This window comes from Triturus cristatus, chromosome 1_1 (genome assembly GCF_964204655.1).
Source record: "Triturus cristatus chromosome 1_1, aTriCri1.1, whole genome shotgun sequence".
Classification (NCBI taxonomy): domain Eukaryota; kingdom Metazoa; phylum Chordata; class Amphibia; order Caudata; family Salamandridae; genus Triturus; species Triturus cristatus.
In genome coordinates this window covers 425829585-425850974 of record NC_140579.1, presented here as the reverse complement: position 1 = coordinate 425850974, position 21390 = coordinate 425829585, and the positions used below count along the sequence as shown (strand labels likewise).

General features: G+C 47.2%; 1 protein-coding gene across 1 annotated transcript in view; it reads right to left on the bottom strand.

Annotated features, from left to right (window-relative positions):
- Positions 1-7515: 7515 nt before the first annotated feature.
- Positions 7516-21390, bottom strand: part of LOC146870357 (C-type mannose receptor 2-like) — a 937589-nt gene continuing 923714 nt past the window's right edge. The window contains 2 exon segments of the mRNA XM_085640508.1: positions 7516-9635; positions 10797-10823. Of these exon segments, the coding sequence (XP_085496634.1) occupies positions 9415-9635; positions 10797-10823 (248 nt within the window). The 3' untranslated portion in view covers positions 7516-9414.

Sequence of the window (21390 nt, the reverse complement as noted above, 5' to 3'; positions counted from 1 at the left end):
TCGTGCCACTGCCTTGTTCCTAGAAAACATCCAAGCCGAACAGAAGATTAACTTTGTGGTGCACGCAGGATGGAGGTACTGCACATCCATACATGATAATACCGCAAACACGCACGGAAAATCAGCCTGCACTTTGCATACAGCGAAAGTGTTGCAAGAATTATTACACTTAAAAATTCACCTTAAACATCTGTATTTCTCCATGTGTAGCTCAGCAAGAACAATCAAAATGAGATCGCAAATAAAGGTACACTATGGGGAATAGCAGGACAGGAAATTCGAATGCCTTTTTCATAAAACCTAAATATGTTTCCAGAACAACAAGCACAGCCCTTATAGAAATCGCCTAGACCCTATAAACCAGCCTCATAGGCTTAAATCAATTTGTCCTACCAAGCGATCACTTCACAATTGAAGCAAGGGAGCTCCCATCTTTTTCTTCACAAAACTCACAATACAGTGCCATGATCAAATGGTGCTCTTTTGGGCTACTTCAGTGTCCGAGGGCAAGAATGTTTTACTGATGAAACACACCAAAAAATTTAACTGCTCCGCCTTATTTCCTATCACACTTTAGTTGCTTGATTTCGGTTTCAGAATCTTGTAAGGAAATGTAGTAAAAACAACGGAAGCATTAAAAACACGACTAGATGTCACCAGAGATCCACAAAACAAGCTAACTACCTCTCATGGGTTGCTGAGGCCGCCTAAACGAGTCGAGGAGTAATTACATTTTTCCCAGAATGTCCATAATGATTCGTTTTAGCAACGCCCAATCTGATTTTACACAGCTGAGGGTAGAATTAATTTCTGCAAAAGGAATATGCTACTTACCAGTATGCATCTGTTCTTGGCATGTAGAGCTGCAGAGTTGTACACTTTGCATAGGTCGCTATCTGGTGTTGGGCCCGGATGTTTGCAGTTTGTTTTTCTTCTTGGACAGTCTTTGGAAGTCACGAGTTTGGTGACTCCTCCTTCGGTCCGTACTGCGCATGGGCTTCGGCTCCATCCTCAGATTGTTTTTCGCCAACAGGGAAATGATGGAGCGTAGTAATAACAGTGAGAAACCCATGTGTTGTATCTAAATAAGATGTACTGGAACGGATACAGGTAGCCGGGGAGGCGGGTGGGCGTGTACAACTCTGCAGCTCTACATGCCAAGAACAGATGCATACTGGTAAGTAGCATATTCCGTTCGAGGCATATGAGCTGCAGATTGTACACTTAGCATAGATTATATAGCAGTACCCAACCTTAGCGGCGACCACCGGTATCCGTTGCAGCTGTTTGAAAAAGTGTCTTTAGTACAGCCTGGCCCACCCTAGCTTGCTGCTTGGAATGCACATCTACACAGTAGTGTTTTGTGAAGGTGTGCGGTGTAGACCATGTGGCTGCCTTGCAGATGTCATCTAAGGGTATATTCCCTAGAAAAGCCATAGAAGCCCCTAACTTTCTTGTAGAGTGGGCTTTAGGGGGAACAGATAATGTTCTCTTTGCCTTTTGATAGCAAATTTGTATGCATTTTACAATCCACCTAGCTATCCCTGATTTTGAAATGGGGTTGCCTTTGAGTGGTGGAGAGAAGGAAACGAACAATTGTTTAGTCTTCCTGAAGGGTTGCGTTCTTTGTATGTAGTATAGTAACGCCCTTTTTACATCAAGTGTGTGTAAGGCCCTTTCTGCAACAGATTGGGGTTGCGAGAAGAAGACAGGTAATTCCACTGATTGATTGAGGTGGAAGGGGGAAATGACTTTGGGCAGAAACTTCGGATTTGTGCGAAGTATGACCTTGCTGTGATGCATTTGTATGTAGGGTTCCTGTATGGTGAACGCTTGTATTTCACCAACCCTTCTAAGGGAAGTGATAGCTACAAGGAAAGCTGTTTTCCAGGTGAGAAACTGTAGCTCACATTTGTGCATTGGTTCGAAGGGCGGACCCATTAGTCGTGTAAGAACTAAATTTAGATTCCATACAGGGGAAGGTGGTGCCCTGGGAGGAATTACTCGTTTAAGGCCTTCCATGAAGGCTTTAATAGCGGGCACTCTGAAGAGTGATAAATGCTGCCTGTTTTGTAGATAAGCAGCGATCGCTGCTAGGTGTAGGCGTATGGATGAGTATGCCAGGTTACACCTGTGAAGATGGAGCAGATAGCATATGATGTGCTGTATGGATGCATCTAGAGGGTTGATTGTATTGTTACGGCAGTAAATTACAAATCTTTTCCACTTTGCGGCATAGCATGCTCTAGTGGTAGGACGTCTGGCTTCCATGATGATGTTCATACAATCAGGGGGAAGGTTAAGGTATCCGAATTCTAGGATTTCAGGAGCCAGATCGCCAGGTTGAGCTGAGCTGGGTCCGGGTGCCTGATTTCTCCATGGTTCTGGGTTAGGAGGCATGGGGATAGATGCAGTTTTTGATGTGGTACCACTGACAGTTGTAGTAGCGTGGTGTACCACGGCTGCCTGGCCCACGTCGGAGCTACCAGAATGAGTGTGAGGGAGTGCTGTTGTAGCTTCCTGACCACTAATGGAATTAGTGGGAGAGGTGGAAAGGCGTATGCAAATCTGCCTGACCAGTTCATCCATATCGCATTGCCCTTGGACAATGGGTGTGGGTATCTGGCGGCGAAGCTTGGGCATTTTTTGTTTTCGTGGGTGGCGAAGAGGTCTATCTGAGGATGCCCCCACTGTTGGAAGAATGGGTGAAGAACTTGTGGATGCAGTTCCCATTCGTGTATTTGTTGCGTTTGTCTGCTGAGCAGATCTGCCATGGTGTTTTGTACGCCTGGAACGTGCTGTGCCAGGAGAAAGATGTTTTGAGGAATTGCCCATCTCCATATGCTCTGGGCTAAGCGGGAGAGCTGGGGAGAGTGTGTCCCCCCCTGTTTTTGGATATAATACATTGCAGTCATATTGTCTGTGCGAATGAGGACTGCTTTGCCCGAAATCTGTTTTTGGAAAGATTTTAGGGCTAGAAAGATCGCCAAGAGCTCCAGATGGTTGATGTGGAGCGATTTTTGCTGTGGCGTCCATAGACCTTGCATGGTGAGGTGTAGAAGGTGCGCTCCCCAGCCGGAGAGCGATGCGTCCGCTGTTAGAGTCACTTGAGGAACCGGGTCCAGGAACGGCCGCCCTTTGGAAAGGTTTGTGGTGTTCCACCACTGCAGAGAGTGATGTGTGCGGCCGTCCACCAACACCAGATCCATCAGCTGACCCTGGGCCTGGTTCCACTGTTGTGCTAGGCACTCTTGAAGTGGACGCATGTGGAGTCTTGCATGGGGCACTATGAAAATGCAAGACGCCATCATTCCTATGAGCTTCATAAACACTCTTGCTGGAAGAGAGTGCTGAGGAAGGAATGTTTTGCGTAAGGCTTGAATGCTTGTGATTCTGGCTGAGTTTGGATAGGCAATACCCTTGGAGGTGTCTATAGTGGCCCCGAGGTATTGCTTTGTGTGAGATGGTATGAGGTGGGACTTTTGGTAGTTCACCGTGAAGCCTAGCTGGTGGAGCAGTTGGATGGTGCTGTTTGTATGCTGCACACATTGGTCGTAGGACGCGGCTTTTATCAGCCAGTCGTCTAGGTAAGGGAAGACGTGAATATGTTGACGTCTGAGGTGTGCTGCTACTACTGCTAGGCATTTGGTAAACACCCGTGGTGCGGTGGTGACCCCGAAGGGGAGAACCGTGAATTGGTAATGTTGCCCGTCCACCACGAACCTGAGGTATTTCCTGTGAGAGGGGTGTATTGGAATGTGAAAGTATGCGTCTTTCAGATCCAAGGTTGTGAGAAAGTCTCCCTGGCAGAGGAGTGGGAGGACTTGTTGTAGAGTGACCATGTGAAAATGGTCTGAGTGTATGTAGGCATTTAGAGGCCGGAGGTCCAGAATGGGTCTGAGGGTCTCGTCTCTCTTTGGTATTAAGAAATATAGAGAGTAGACCCCTAGATTTCGTTGGTTGACGGGGACCTGCTCTATAGCATGTTTTTGCAGGAGTGAAAGTACCTCTTGTTTGAGCAGTGTGGAATGTTCTTGAGACATTGGACGGTGCCTTGGTGGGATATTGGGTGGGGTAGATGTTAGCTCTAGACAGTACCCTGACCGAATAATTTGGGTCACCCATTTGTCCGATGTTATGGACTCCCATACGTGGATAAAGTTTTGTAGTCTGCCCCCGACCGGAGTGGAATGGTCTGGGGGGAGCGGAGGGGAGTCATTGTGCGGGGGGGGGGTGGCAGAACGGGTGTTGTTGGTTTTGCCCCTGCCGTTATTGTTGTTACCCCTGTAACCACCTCTCTGATTGCCCTTTGAAAAGGTATTTTGAGGAGGGGACTTGTAGGAGGTAGAGGCGTTATCGGTGGAGGAGCCTCTACCTGTGCCACGAAAGGACGAGCGTCGAAAGGAACGTTTGGAGGCTTGTGTTTGGAGTGCCCCCATAGACTTTGCTGTGTCTGTGTCTTTCTTCATCTTTTCGAGCGCTTCGTCTACCTTTGGCCCAAAGAGTGTTTCCTGGTCAAAGGGGTGATTGAGTATGGATGCCTGGACTTCAGGTTTGAACCCTGAGATCCTGAGCCAGGCGTGGCGACGAAGCAGGACACTGGTATTTATGGCCCTAGAAGCAGTGTCGGCTGCATCGAGGGCACACTTAATGGAGGTGTTTGTGATTAGTTTACCCTCCTGTATGAGGTCATGAGCCTTGTGCTTGTATTTTTCTGGAAGGTGCTGCATAAGAGCCTCTAGTTCGTCATAGTGTGCTCTATCATATCGCGCAAGCAGTGCTTGTGTGTTTGCAATGCGCCACATGTTTGCAGCTTGGGAGGCGGTGCGTTTACCAGACGCGTCCAGAAGTTTAGATTCTTTGTCTGGCGGTGGGGCATCTCCTGAGGATTGGGAGTTAGCCCGCTTTCTAGCTGTGGAGACAACTAGGGAATCTAGGGGAGCAGGGCCCTTGATGTAAGCAGGGTCTGTGGGTGCCGCCTTGTACTTCTTCTCTATTCTAGGGTTCAGTACTCTGGCTCTGACAGGGTCTTTGAACACCTCTGTAGCGTGCTTGGTGACACCCTTAAGCATGGGTAAAATGGAAGTAGATTTGTCTTGTATATCAAATGTATCCAGTAGGAAGTCTTCTTCTACTGGTTCACTGTGCATGTCCACCCCATGGTAGTGTGCTGCTCTCTGCACTAAATGATGAAACCCTAAGGAGTCCTCTGGAGGAGACGGCCTTGATGGGTATAGGTCGTCCTGAGGTACATTGGGTATATCAGGGTTATTGTAATCCTCCCATGGATCTGGGGTCCCTGGTGGAGTGGGATCCATTGGGGCGTCCGCCGGGTAATTGTCCGGATCCCCATCATCCGGATCTGGGGATGGGGCCGGATCGTAGTGAGGTAAAGGTGGCGGAGACCTGTGAGGTGGAGGCGGTGGAGTGGGTAGGGGAGGCGGTGGTGGGGAGGGCACTCTGAGGGGAGAAGTAGCAGAGTCCTTCCTTTTGGGTGGAGGAGGAGGAGCCGGAGCATCAAGGCGTCTTGGTAGTTAAAGTCAAAAGCCCAGTCTTTGGATCTTTGGACAAAGTCTTTTGTAAAGGGTCTGGTGTAAACAGAGCCAACGGTGTCGAGTCGTCTGTCGGCACCGGTGATTTCGGAACCGGGGGTTTCGATGGTCTGTGTGCGCCATGCTTTTTTGAGGTCTCCGGGTGTTTCGGCGTCGAATGATGTTTCGGCGCCGGAGCGTCGGTGCCGACAGATTTGTGTTTGTGTTTGGTCGGCACCGAGTGTCCAGGCTTCGGCACCGGTGGTTTCGGAGTCGAGCTGGATTTTGCAGTCTTCGGTGCCGGATGCTGTTTTTCGGCACCGGGTGTCGGCTGGCTCGATCCCGAGCTGCCATGAGACTTTGGGTGCTTCGACACCGGGCCCGAAGGTGGGGTGATCGAAGTTTTGGTTTTGGTTTTGCCCAGGCCGGCAGGCGAGGGAGTAACCTGAGTCTCTTTGGTTTTCGGCGCGGGGGTGGGAGGGGGCATAGTACTCACGGCCCGCTGCGCTGGTGTAACGTCCTCCACGTCGGAGTCGTCGGCCTCGGAAGCGCTGACGACGTCTTCCTCCTGCTCGGTGTGTGTTTGCCCCGAAGCTTCGGCGTCGTCTCCGAAGATGTCCGGTGGAGCTGCCGAGGATGAGTGCGCCATGGTGCGTCGAGCTCTTCGATCTCGGATGGTCTTCTTCGATCGAAAAGACTTGCAGGCGGGGCAGTCTCTAGCCTCGTGTTCCGGAGAGAGGCAAAGGTTACACACCTGATGGAGGTCGGTGTGGGGAAATTTAGACCCACATTTTGGGCACTTTTTGAACGGAGTCCTTTCCATCGGCCGGGACCGGAGTCGCGGAGGGCCCGAAGGCCGGTGTCGATGTACGGGATGGAGAAAAGTGCCGCTTCGAGAGATGAAGATGATGAAGGAACTCGAAGAATCGAGGATTTTCCGTCGAGGCTGGAACCGTAGAAGTTCGAAGCCGGAGCACGAAGTATCACATCCGAGCCCGATGGCGGAAAAAAACAATCTGAGGATGGAGCCGAAGCCCATGCGCAGTACGGACCGAAGGAGGAGTCACCAAACTCGTGACTTCCAAAGACTGTCCAAGAAGAAAAACAAACTGCAAACATCTGGGCCCAACACCAGATAGCGACCTATGCTAAGTGTACAATCTGCAGCTCATATGCCTCGAACATATGGTTTAAAAGGGAGAAATACGGTGACTAAGGCTAGAGTGTTTAAGAAGTAAAACATATACGAACAAAAGAATATAACACAAAACGTGCAAAGAGGTGCTGAGCTGAAGAAAAGAAGCTATCAGTGGGGAGAAGTGACTGCCCGCGTGCCGAGAAGAGACTTTGTTGTATTGTAAAACGGAACAAGCGCGTGCGCCTCGCGCTGACGAGGAGAGGAGGAGGCAGCAGGGGTAGGGGAGAGAGGAGGGGGCCTGCGCCTGTTTCCCTTGCGGGAGCGAGTAGGAACCATATGTTAATTAAAATCAGATGGTTTTAAAGCTCGCTCCCGCAAAGAAATCGCCAAACGTGCACGCGTTGCCATTACAAGCAATGCAACACATGCACGTTTTTGGGACACAAACTGAATCGATGGCTAAAGGTCTTTTTCCTATGCAGCGCTTGTGCGCTTCGTAGGCGAGACCTAAAAAGGAGAGAATCACTGTCTTAAGAATCTTCATCAGATCAAAAAGTCTGTATAATAGTAGAGAGGTGTCCAAGCATGATACAGGTCATAAAAGGACATGGTCTCCACCACAATGGCGCACCATCGTACTCAAATAGCTTGTTTTATGCAAAGGAAGCCTCTGTGTCAGGCCAGTTTTACTATCAAATTATATCACAGCCTCAAAAAACCAAAAAAAAAAATAGAAAGATTTACTGTAACGTTTAGTAGAAAAGAGACCTTCCTTAATCTCATCTCACACTATACTAGCGGAGCCTAAATCTGTATGCATTTGAAAAGCAAACCCTGACAGCGCACAAAAGTTATGAGCATTGCATTGTAGCTCTCACATTTCAAAGCAGAACGTAAAAGTGCACACATCAGAATCATAGCCTGAGAGTTCACACTTTTCAGAATCAGGCCTTACTAGTGCACACATTTCAGCAGTAGATTGTAGCTTGAGTTTTGATACATTTCAAGCAATGTGAATAAATGGAAATTGAGCAGCCCTTGATTCCCGGATACATAGTACCCTTTTCAATGTTCCTCCTTAATGCTACTCTGTAGATACAATGGTCTGGTCCTGTAACATATATAGTTTTTTTCCCCCAAGGTAGGTAATTCCAATATTAGTAGAGATTTTGTAGCAGACACCCAGTGCGGGGCTTTCTCAAGTCTATATGGTTTACCACTATACAAGCTTAATGAATAGTTCAAAGTGGTACAGTGCTCAATGAAACAAATCATGTACACCTACAGAACACAACTTTGACATACACAAAAGGGCTGCTGAGTCCACAACATTGTTTCCCTGAGGACGCCACAACTTCGAACGAGTCGTGATCTAAACCAGGTAGTGCCCGCTACTCATTATGTATTTAGTAATAAGACCTCACAAAGAGGAGCCTAATATGTACCTGGGATTCAAGGCCGAACTCAAAGGAAACAGAAATACACACCAACCGACTTTACTGCCAGGAGCGGCTGGTGCAGGTAACAGAGGTGAGGTTGGGGAAGGGACTCGACATGACGAGGGAAAATTATTATTTAATTTCCCCTTGTTGTCTGTTGAGCCCCCCACCCCGCCCCACCACTCTTACCTGCTGCTCCTGTTTACTGCACATAAGATTGCGCAAAAAGAAATTGTACCACCACTGCACACCTGCCAGAGATGGCTTCAGAAGCAAGCCATGAAAGTGTGCAAACTTCAAAACCATATGTGTGCACACATTTGAAGTTGATAGCATATAAGCTTGCACGTATTTCGAAAGCCATAAAGTACACACATTTCAAAACCATAATGTAAGCGTGCACACATTATGGAAGACAACCCAGAGGCTGCACACAATTCAGGAGCAGACCTTGATCATGCACACATATCTGCAGTGGACTCTGAAAGTGAACACATTTTAGAAGAATAGCCTGAGACTGCATGGCCTTTTACACACAGAGCCTGATAGTGCAAAGCATGGTCTTAGAGTGTAGCCCTGCTGACGTATACTCACAGCATTGAAGATACGTGGAAGGGTGAGGTGCTCTGGACTTGACAAATGTTCCGACCGCTGCTAAGAGTCAGCAAAGAGTACCAGCCTCAGTGCTACGCCCTGTGCATGAATCCATGAACATTGGAGAAGGATTTATCAGCATGGCTCTGACAGGTAATCTACAGAACCCATTTTTAGTGAGTATAATCTTGTAGTTCGTCTGATACTGAAAGGAAAGATCTATTCCTTTACACCACAAGAATATTAAATATATCAGAAAATCATTTCTTTCACTTTAGTAATATTACTATCACGTGATTCACATAAGGTATTTCTTCAAAGCTTCCTATACGTTTGGGAGTTGACTTTTCTGTTCCAGAATCATGTATCCAATTTATGGGAGATGAAACCTTGATTCTAGTACACAGCATCTAATTGATGGGAGATAAATTTGATTTATATAAAGGCTCACTCTCTTCAAGAAGGTCAATCCTGTTTCCACAGATAGTCCTTTTAGCTGGTTAAGCTATTGGTCCCATTCCTAGGGTCTCTAATTAGTCTTGGAGATGAAACCTTCTTAACAAGCAAGGAATGTACTTCTCCTGGATTGTCCAGGGCACATGCAGCTATCATTCATCGGTGGGGGGCTTCTGATGTTGCTTTTAGCGGACTGCATGCCCCAGAAGTTAACCGTCCTGTCCCACGGACCAGTGCTTCAGTTGAAAGCCTAGTTCTAGTCCTGCTGCTCATTCATTTCCATGTCTGATACCAGGATGTTCTTTTCTACTGCTTTGCCCAGATCGGAGGTGGTCCTGGTGTATCGGGCACTCTCAAAGGCCCCCCGTTCCAGGCTCTTCCGCCGCCTGTAAAGGTAGATGGCAATGCCGATCACTGCACACAGTGATACTGTAGATAGGACTACCACAGCTATTGCTGTTGTGTTGTCTGGGAGGCCTACGAAACCAAAAAATGTCAGAGTTCAGAAGAGAATAAAACATCTTTGCAGATCATGTTTATAGAGACTTTCCATCACTCAATTCCTTTTTTATGCCCCAGGGAGTGTAAAATCTTTAAAAGTAGTTTGATACTGCATCCTGTGCTATATTGGAAGGCGGGACTAATTGTCTCACACCTTGCAATATAGAGGCTTCAGCAAGAAAGCTTTATTTCTACCCGCACCATTAGAAAAGGTCCGGAGATGTCAATGTGGGACTAAAGACTTTTTAAAATAAGTTCAGATGTTCCATGTTTACAATTAACATTAGATGTTAGAGTCAGGTGCCAGACAGGTAAGAGATGCACCATATGCTGTACTACGAATGTGTGCAATGCTTTAAGAGCGAAAGAGATGGCTCTAGTTCCAGTCATAGTCTGCCGTGCCAAAGAGCATACAGCTCAAGAAAGGCTTCAGTTCTGACATGCAGTACCCCAAAGTGTGCCCAAACTAACCTGTTATTCTTGGATTTATTGGATACCATTTACAGTTCCAATTACAGACTTCAATCCGGCTATTTTTACAAAGGGGCAAGGGGTTGTGTTCTGCAATGTGTGAAGATGTTTATTTTAACTGGTTTTAACTTTTTTTTAACGTTATTATTGAAAAAGTGAAGATGACAGCACGATAAAATACTATTCATATAAACTCTGCATGGATACTACTACAATACATTACGATTAATACAGAAACAGAAAACCCAATCAAGCTCTGAGAACCCCAATAAACCAACTTTTATTCAACCCACATCACCTATACCGAATCTGGGTCCCTGATCGAATTCTACCAATGCTCCTTGGTCATTTCGTGACTTGCAGTTTACCCTACATAAGGAACCCCACAGCACTGCTAATTCACATTCATTTTGTAAACCAGTACCTCTTACTGTTTCAGAAGTAGAAACCCTTAGAGCTCTGCCAGCGCCCACTACTGCCTTAGCTCAGAGTTTGCAGACTAGTCGCGTGGCAAGTGCATCCACTCGGTCTGCAGGCATGTGACAAAGCTCTGCCTGTCATTTATGATAGCTAGCACTTTAAGAATCACTGTTTACCGATATGTGCAAGAATGCTCCTTCACACCAATAAAGTAATGGATAGCTATTTAGTTTCATATTTACTTACTCGATTTTGAAAAACTGCTTTCTTGTGCTGAAAAAAACAGAAAAGGAAGTTAGAAACACAGAAATCAGCTACTGGACATTTAGGTTGCATAAAGTAACAGAAAATATGTTCAGTACTTTCCTATCATTTAGAAATTATCGAAATCTGAACCATATAAGTGGAGAGCTCTGTTTCCTGTACTGCAAGAGCATGCATAACCTGTTAAGCCACTTCCAGTATAATACAGGCCACGCGCCCTCCATTACATGAGAATAACTGAGCTATGTCAATCTCTGCACAGGTTAAATAGGGGATCTTTCTAAAGGCACAGAAATCATGGTGAAACCGATAGGACATAATGTACGAGTTACTTACCTTCGGTAACGATGTATCTGGTAGAGACATAGTCTAGCAGCAGATTCCTTAACTTAGAAACCCCAGGCGTCAGACTGGATCCGGAAATCTTTTCCTGCAGCAGCACCTCTTTGCGCCAGGGGAGCGGCGCCGCCCGGCTCCGCCCTGACGTCGTCCCCGGACATGACTTCAGTGGAGCTATATATGCCCTTCCTGGCGCGCGGACGTCAGTTTTTCTTCTTTTCCGAGTTTGAAAGCGGATCCTGGGAAACCTTGGCCTGGTTTTAGCCTATAAGATGTTGCACTTCTACAGTAAACAAATATATGGGCAGAACATACTGAGCATAAGAGGTGCAGACAAGTCACTGGAGTTGCCCCAGTTTAGCTGCTAAGATTCTTCTTTAGTGCTTACAAAAACATAGCTTACTTGTAATACAGGTCAATAATGTGTGTAAACGCCTGACATCTAGTAGCTGCTAGGAACAAACGTTTGGTAAAAAACCTAAAAAGATCTAGCAGTGCTTACAGATATTTTTCAAGCAAATGTTTGAGGCTAGTTTAAACTTGACATTTCTTTCCACTACTTTAAGAGACCAGATCTGACAAGAAATAATGCATCACACATCAAACTGCACAACTTTTGTTACAGGAGTGTAACATGTTCTTTTGCGCATTAATTCATTTCAGATCCATAATCTGTGTAGTAGAGCCAATAAAGGCATGATCAAAGTAAAATAGAGGCGTGATCAGGGTGAAAGTGGCCCTGAAGTAGTTTCTCATTACTTAGCGTCCAACCTATGTATCTTGCCTGGATTCTGACTTCAGACAGAATTTGTCTGCTAAACTGCTTTCTAAGATAGATGTCCGAAGTAGAAAACCAAATTAATAATAACTTTAATAGTTGTTAAAAATCTAATTTAATGATTAAGTCAGATGATTATTAAGGAAAAGTAACTTTTAGAAAATTACTATAAACTTGCCTGAACGTTTTGAGGTTAATTTGGCTTTCTAGCATTTCCCAGCCAATAACTATCCTTGAATAGGTGTGAAATGCCCCCAAGAACAAACAGTAGGCTGACTTGAATGGACAGAGATGACTCCTCTGAAGGTGCAGGGTAGGGGCATCCTTTTTGACATTACACAATCAAATCCTGCTTAAGTGTCAAAACCTGCTTGACAGGTCTGCTCAGGAAAGTGGGAATAATCCTGTCCCAGAGTTCCTAATTATGCAATCACAAAGATGGCTACTTCTGAAAAATCGTGTCCACCTATCAGTAGCCCACCTTAGGCGTGGTACTTGCCTGGAGTTGGTATGCTTCCCTGACTAGCTAATTTCCTCGCCTGTCCAGGTGCCAAGGGGGCCAGATTTGCATTCCAAAGGCAGCAGTTTATTTGAAGCTCGCCGGCCCATGGAGACTAATCAGCAGGTCATCCTGTGGGAGGGGTGTTACACCCTCTTCAAGGATAGGCTTTCATTCTGGGCCTCCTGAGAGCAAAGGCCTTCAAGCTAGGAGGTCAGAACAGCATCTCGAGAGGCGGGCTGGCAGAAACTGGCAGAAACCAGTCAGAAAAGACACCGGAGACTGGTTGGTTTTCATGGGGCACCTCTTAAGGTGCCTTCTGGGTGCAGGTATTGGTAAACCTAGCACTGGCATCAGTGTGGGTTTACCAATACGAGATGATTGATACCAAATATCCTTACTTTCAGTGAAGCCATCATGTAGTTGGTGAACTTGTTTTCACTAGTGTCCAGCACATGTTTAGAAATGACTTCCCTTGGAGGCCACCCTGGAGCAGTTTGGGGTAGGGACCCGCTTCCGTAGTTGGGTGTTCAGCAGCTATAGCCATCCCTCTGCCACTGTCCGGGTAAAGGGTTTTACTTCAGACCCCTTCCCGATAACAAGAGGAACAAGGCAGGGCTGTCCACTCTCCCCTCTGTTGTTCGCCCTATACATGGAGCCGTTAGCACAGAGGGTGCGGAAGAACCAACAGATCATTGGGGTTCACTTTGGGGGAGAACGCCACACCATCAGCATATACGCGGATGATGTAATCGCCACGCTCGAGGCCTCCGCGACATCGATACCGGCCTTCCTCACCAAACTAGAGATGTTTGCGGCTGCATCGGGCTTCCGAGCCAACGTGTCGCAAGCCCTAGGGTTCTCTCTACAGCCGCCTACCATCGCCATCCTTAAACAGGCTTGCCCTATTCGGTGAGATCAGAAAGCCATTCTTACCTAGGCATTAAACTGACGATATCCACTCAGGAAACTATTCTCACCTGTTCGCACAGATCTGACGGGACCTGCACCGCTGGCGACCATATGGCCTATCCTGGCTGGGTCGGGTGGCAGCCCTCAAGATGAGCGTACTCCCCAAAATACTGTACCTTTTTCAGACAATGCCCATAGAGCCTACCACCCCCCCACCCCCAAGCATGCTGAACCAGGTTCAAAATGAGTTCCCCTCCTCTGTCTGGGCAGATAAGAAACCAAGGATGAGCAAAGACATGAGCTTCAGACCCCCAGGGAGGGGTGCCTGGAGATCCCTAACTTGGATTGCTACTATAAGGCTACGACCCTTGCTAGAGTGGTCTCAGAAGGAATCTGAGAAACACTGGCTGTTCATGGAGCAAGCACTGGCTGGTCAGTCCCTGTGGAAGATCCCTTTATTCCATAAAGCCTCTCGGCCCCCGGGACTATATGGATCGCCAATCACACGGGCTACACTAAAGGCCTGGGACGCAACAACTACATGTAGTGGCCTTACAACTTTCGTATCGCCGCTCACCCCCATAACCAATAACCCTGACTTCACCCCGGGTCTTGACCTGGTAGTTTTTAGAGACTGGGATGGGGAGGGGCATGGATCAATAGGTCATTTCTTTGATGCTGAGGGCCCCCTGTCTTTCGAAGATTTCCGAACTGACTTTGCAATGCCCAAAACCGAACAATATCATTACCAGCAGATACGCCACTGAATAATGCAGCCCCAGACACGCCAGGGAGCGGAGAGAAGGCTCACCCCTATGAGAGGTGGCTACTCTTCAAGCAGTCAAATAAACGGCTTAACACAGAGCTCTATCACATGCTACGCCCCCGGAACAGCTGACCAAATCCACAGGCCAGAAGAGATGGGAGACGGAACTGGGGTGGACACTATCTCCGAAGGAATGGGGGGATATCTTTTACAGGGCCAGACATTCGGTGCGCAAAATCTCTAGTATAGAGTCTGCTACCAAGATAATGACATACTAGTATCTCAAACCCCCAGCCGCTCCTCGGGATGCTAGAGGGTATGCGAGGCGGAGGGCATACTGATCCACCTGCTATAGGAGTGCCCCACTCTTACACTGTACTGGGATCAGATTTTAGATGAGATCGATAAATACTTTGACACCAAAATATTACGCTTCCTGGCGTATGTTATACTGGGCATGCCCGACTGGCTCACGTTGCCTCTTAAGTCTCGTGAGGGCAGGCAGATGGGAATAGCTTTGGGGGCGGCAATACAGAAAATACTGGGGTACGGACAGAACCCCCATGTTACAGGGGTGGCTGCACAGGCTGTGGTATGTGCTAGGTATGGAACGCATCTCTTTCATTCCTAGGGGATGGGGCCTCCTTTGCTGAATTGTGACATATTTTTATAGCTCATTTTCATATGCTCTGAATTCTGCGAGCTAATTTGCCCCAAATACATGCAACTGCTCTGACTTCCTGCGCTGCTGCAAGACCCAGCCCAACCTCCAACACACTGAAACATCTTGCGCCACTTATGCTCTTCTTCCCCAGGGGGCCAACGAAATAAGGGGGAGTGTTGTTTCCTGTTCGTTTTTATGGTGCGCTATATAGCACTGTAAATGCCTATGGCCCCTGAATGGGGCTATGTATTGCTTACTGCATCTTGGTGTGTCTCTCAAATGAATAAAAAAAGATTTAAACCTAAAATTACTTCCCTGGTCACTTGTTCTGGCAGTAATAGGACTGACCAGAACAGAGGCATATCTGCTCATGCAGATATATCCTCACATGCAATATAATGCACCATGCCTTAGGGCTGTAGAGCCTGATGTAGGGGTGACTTACAAATATTACATGCAGTGTTAGGGGACATGCCACACAGGGATGTGAGACACGTCGTGTTTTCACTTTTGTCTGCACCAAGACACGGAGCCTGCAGTAGCAGCCCTGCATGTGCTTGGTGAGGTCTCCCTTAGGGTGGCACAATTCCTGCTGCTGCCCTCAGAAACCCTCTTTAGTACCTCAGGCCCTAGGGACCATGGGTAACATTTACTAGAGACTTACAGAGGGGAATAAAGGTTTTGCCAACTGGGGAAAACAATTGAAACTTTTTAGGGAACGAACACTGGTACTGGGGGCCTGGTTAACAGGAACCCAGTACACTTCAGTCAAAGTTGCATCAAATTCTAGGCAAAAAGTGTGTGTGTGTGGGGTGGGGGTGGCGGTTGAGAGGGTATGGCACAAAAACCCAGTTTCCTCCAAGGGCATATTTGCTTGAGCAGATACGCCCTTGTGCTGGCCAGTTCAATTACTGACAGCACAAGTAAACAGGGAAACCATCTTAAGGTATGTACAGGGCACTGGTCAAAAGGAGTTTTCCAGCTACATAATGGCTTCACTGAAACCTATGGTGTTTGGTATCAAACACCTCGTATTAATAAACCCACACTGATTCCAGTGATGCATTTATTAATACATGCACCCAGAGAGTACCTTAGAGGTACCCCTGAAACCTACTAGCTTTCTAGTGTGCTAGCTGGTTGGTCAAGCCCAGCCTGCCATCACAGATGAGTTTCTGACCCCCTAGGAGGTGAGAGCTCTGCTCTTGGAGGACAGATGCAGTGGCCTGCACTGGGGAGAGGTGCTATCACCTCCTCTTCCAGGAAGGCTAGTAAATCAGCATATCAAGGCAGGAGGCTTCAAAGGCCTCTGCTGCATTTGATATGAGACCCAAGGCTTCCTCAGACAGGAGAGATGCCACCCCTGGGCCCAACTGGCACGAGGACAATCGGTAAAATTAGCTAGGCATGAGGCGTGTTGCACTGCCAGGCCGGACATACCTCTAAGGATGAACAAGCCTGAAGTGAACACGAATTTAGAAGTTCCACCATCAATGTGTGGTGGAATTAGGAACTCTAGGACAGGGTGAGGCCCGCACCGCAAAGGAAGTGGTCATCTAGGGGGTGTAGTGTCTCCAGGGGTAACTGGCTACTACCCTTCACTTCCCTTAACAATCCTAAATTTAGTATTTAGGGGACCCCCTGATAGCAGGATGTCAGATTTCGATGGAAAGAAAAGAAGGAGTGGACAAAGAAGACTGCTGACCAGAGAACTGAGGAGCACGACTGACTTGGCACCAACCCTGTCCGCTTTCCTGTCACCCTTGTGGTGCAACCAACTCGTCCCGACGCTGTGCAGACTCCAAGAAACCCGTAGTGCTTTGTCAATTGGCCAAAAAACTCCCTTGGGATATAGGAGCTACTCCCCTGCAGCTGCAGACACCAAAGATACATGAAAGACCTGGTTCACTGACCTACCGCCAACCGGGACTACAGAAGTAGCAGCCGTCTAGGAAGAGGGAGCCATGCTCCTATAGGTCAGATCCGTCCTTCCTCTATGTGTGGGAATGCCAGGACTGACCAGAGCAGCACAGAACCAATATCTTATTGTGCTGGACCCTCGCAGCAGCCAACGCTTGTTGTGTCTAGTCCGGACACCAACGCCGAAGAAAACCAACCTGCATGTCGAGGGACTTCAGGGACAGAGAGACACACATTGTGAGCTTCCCAGGACTTCAGGGACAGAGACACACATTGTGAGCTGCCCAGCTGTCCTATTTGTCCCTCTTCACCAGACAAAGAAGTGAGTCTTCGACCACCACCACCCTACACCTCAAAGTACCTGTGCAAGAGCTGAGCCCATCCTTGGATCTGGCCAGACTGGACTTCCAGTCGCCGCTTGCAGCCTCTTTCTGCAGCTCCCTTCCAACCACGAGTGACTCCAGCTCAGACACCCGATGCCAAAAGACACCACTATACCCGAGCACCACAGCCCGAAAAGTGGATCATTGGTGTCCCCCTGTGCCCGAGCGTCTCATGGGTGGAGTTTCCCTGTGGGTTCCCCCAGCTCCAGCTTGTAGCCTCTTTCTGACCGGACCGTTCCCTATTGATGTGAATGAGACACCTGACGCGGTAACACACCTCTGCACCCGAACGCCCCTGAGACTCCAGAAGTGACCTGTTGGTGTCGTCTTGGATCTTGCCCCATACTTACTGTAAGTCCCGGAGAACAGTCCCGAAGATACCGCACCCAACAATTGCACTGACAACTTTTGAAAACTGTAAAAACTCATAACTCTTAAAGAACTTATCTGATTCAGATGATCTTGGTATCTAAATTCATATAAAAGTATGTTATTTTTATAAATTGATATCGGATTTCTCTACTGCCTTTGTGTGTGCAATAAATGTTTAACACTACCCTCTAATATGCCTAACTGCTCGCCCACACTACCACAAAAGAGATCAATTGGGGTGTCATTGTGCCTCTATAATTCCTCTGGGGTTTGCCTGGACTCTTTACACAATGTATCTCTTTTTGGTCCACTATATAAAGAGCCAGTTTCCTACACCGGTTGAGGATGCCAAATCAGGACAACTAGGCTACTATGGGAGTGGGTCGTTGTGGCGCTGGTGTCCCTCGACGGCTGCCTGGCCTGGGAGTCAGAGTCCCAACTGGACTCTCACAGGCTCTTCTTGCTGCGAGGGATCCAGTACACAGGGTATTGGTCTTGTGTGGCTCCGGTTGGTCCTGCTGTCCTCTCATCCTCTTAACTCGGGGGAGGGAGACATCTGACCTTCAGGAGCACAGGGTCCTCTTCCTGGCAGGGGGTGGGGAGGTGGGTGGCTGCTATGTTGGGCTGGCCGGGAAGCAGTGGCATGGTAAACCAGATTTTTCATTTCGGTGCCTGTGGACTGCAAGGGAGTAGTTATTTTACTCCAAGGGAGATTGCTTGGCAATTTGCGAAGACTGGCAGTCTCCCATGGTCTTTGGAAGCTGGTCAGCTGCAGGTTGAGCTGCTGGGTAGCGGTTGTGGAGACTTGGTGCAGCAGGCAGGGTTTGGTGCCAAAAGTCCACAACAGTCATCAGCTCTCGCTTTCTCTTGCAGCTCTCGGCGTCCTTCTCTTCTTAATCAATCAAATATAAAATCCTGGTGTCAGGGGTGCCACCTACAGCCAGTGTAGTGCTGTCAGGGCCTTCTTCGTGTTCGCTCTTCTCGGAAGACCCAGTACCAGACGAGCCGCCGCATTCTGCACCCTCTGTAGTTTGGATAGTCCCTTTTTTGTAGCACCAAGATATAGTAAATTCCCGTAATCCAAATGGGAAGTTATTACTGCATGTACTATGGTTTTTCGGGCATTTGGTGGTAATAGATCAAGGACTTTCCTCAGGATTTTCATGGTCCCATAGCATTTACCTGCTACCTTCCGAATCTGACTTTCAAATGTCAGCTCGGAATCAAGCCATATTCTGAGATTTTTCACTTCTGCTTTTGGGGTAGGCAGTTGGCCTAATATTTCAGGCCACCACACGGATGACCATATGGATGGCATCCTGCCTATCACCATTACTTCTGTTTTACTCCCGTTTAGCTTAAGGCAGTGGTTAGACATCCAGTCTGCTACCTCTTCTAAACATTCGGAGAACCGGATAGCTGCCTGGCCCTTGTCTTGCGATAGCATCATAATTAGTTGCGTGTCGTCTGCATAGGAGACAATCGACACCTTATACTTCTCCACTCGCTCAGCCAGTGGTCCCACATAAATGTTAAACAAGGTGGGGCTCAAGATTGAACCCTGCAGGACCCCCTGGGACAAGGGAATCCTCTCAGATAGATACGTTTGTTGTGTGACTTGGAAGCTCTGTGTGGAGAGAAATTATGTCATCCAGCTCAGTGCCTTTCTTCTGATGCCACAAGCCTCTAATCTTTGAAGGAGCATCTTGTGGGAAACAGTGTCAAACGCTGTACTGAGATCTAGCAAAATCAGTGCGGCCGTTTGTCCTTCGTCTGCATATTTCGTCAGTGTTTCTGTGGCCATGAGTAGGGCTGACTCTGTGGAGTGGGCCATTCTGAAACCTGATTGAGAGGAATGCAATAGGTCGTTCTTGTTGATGTGGTCTACCAGTTGTTTATTTGTTACTTTCTTTGCAATTTTGGCCTCAAACGGTAGCAGTGAGATAGGGCGTAGATTTTCCAATACTGTTTGCTCCAATGACGGCTTCTTTTTAAGTGGTTTAACAATGGCCTGTTTCCATTTAGTGGGAACCACACCACTTTGAAAGGAGCTTAAAATAAGCTCTGAAATATATGGCATAATCAAGTTTGCTCCCTGCATTATTATCTTCGGTCGAGTTGGATCTAAAGGGGAGCCAGATTTTATCCCTTTTGCTGTGGCTGTAAGTTCTTCTAGTTCCTGTATCTTAAATTCATCCATAGTTACCCCTGAAAAATTTGACTGGCTACCACATGTCGGGCTAGTTCCTTCTCGCGCTTCTATCGGAAAGGTGTCGTAAATATTTGCTACTTTATCAGCGAAGAATTCAGGCACCTTATTACAGCTCTCTTTAGAGGCAGCTGTGTCACTCCTATTTTCATGTGTTCTTAGGGACTTTCTTTAGGGGAATTGCTAACCTCTTCAATTCTTTCTATATAAAATTTACATCTGGATTTCTTAATAAAAGAGTGATATTGTTTTAATTCTTTTTTATAGTTTTCTTTAGCCTCACTACTATATTCCTTCCTCCATACTCGCTCAAGCTTTTTACATTTTTTTTTGGCCATCATCAGTTCGTCATTAAACCATGGTGCTGTTGCATTTTGTCTTTTTGGGGTCCTCGTACTCAACGGTGCCGTCTTATCTAATGCCTCTGTAATCCAGGCTTCCAGTTGATTGTTGGCTAGGTTAACATCTTTGTCTAAAATGAGATTTTTATCCATCAGTGCTTGTGTGAAAGAGTAAGAATTGAATTTCTTGCACTTCCTTGTTGTAATTTCCTTAGTCGGTTGTTCTAACCTTTTCCTGTGGATAGGCACAGTAAACTGGACTAGATAATGATCCGACCAGGGAATTGGCCAGGGTGTTTCAACCTCTATCTCCTCAAAGATCAAGAATGTGGCCTCCTTGGAGCGTTTGTGACTCTACTCCTTGAACTAGGCTCAGAGTCAGTAGGTCCTTGCATAGAGTGCTTGATTCTTGGTTCTGCTGGTTATCAAAATGTATATTCAGATCACCTAGCACCAAAAAGTTTTTATATCGAAGAGCTGGTTGCACTACTTTCTCCTCCAGGCTCGCCATGAATTGTGATCCTAGACCTGGTGGGCGGTAGATCAAAAAGCCAGCTATAGTATTATCTACTGTCGCAGATAGGGTGAATAAGAACGCCTCACAGTTTTCAAGGTCGGCTTGATGAATTACACACTTCATTGCCGATTTAAAAATTATGGCAATGCCCCCGCCTATTTGTCCTTCCTGATCCTGCCTTACTAACATATATTCACTGTGGATTGCGTCCAGAACGTCTGGGGTGGAACTCTAATTAAGCCAGGTCTCAGTCAGGAATAATGCGTCCAATGATCTTTCTAGTAAGTCATGTATCTCATATTTGTTTTTCGCCAGTGACCTACAATTTATTAATGCTAAGTGCAGCTTATCTTTATTGTTCTTATCAGTTTTAAGCCTTAAGGTCATATTACAATGCTCACATTTTAAAGCCTTACTATCTATATTTATATTATGTTTGCATAATTTATCAATGGGCATTGATAGTCTACATAGCTCCTCTGCTGAGTACTTAATTCTCTCTTGTGACCCAAAAAGACCAGGGGTCCTGGCCCCTGGGCCCTGACGGGCGCAGACGGGCTTGCCTTTGACGCACCCGCTGCGTGGCCGCATACACATGGATCTTAATAGGGGAGCGGGCGGGAAGGTCCTGCTCCGCCTCCCTACCCGGAAGTGATGCTCTAAGTGAGCTCAGCCACGCCCTCCACACAACGGCACTCAGCCGAGATGGACCGGGCGGGCAGCAATGAGGTAAAACACGTGCAAATAGCAAAATATCAGTTAAAACGGTGCGGGCTTCAATTTTTATAAAATCAGTGCAAGTTTTCAATTAATATATTTAAAAATGTCCAAGCGCACGCCAGCGCTCTCACCAGAGTACTGTCCTGAGAGGGGGAC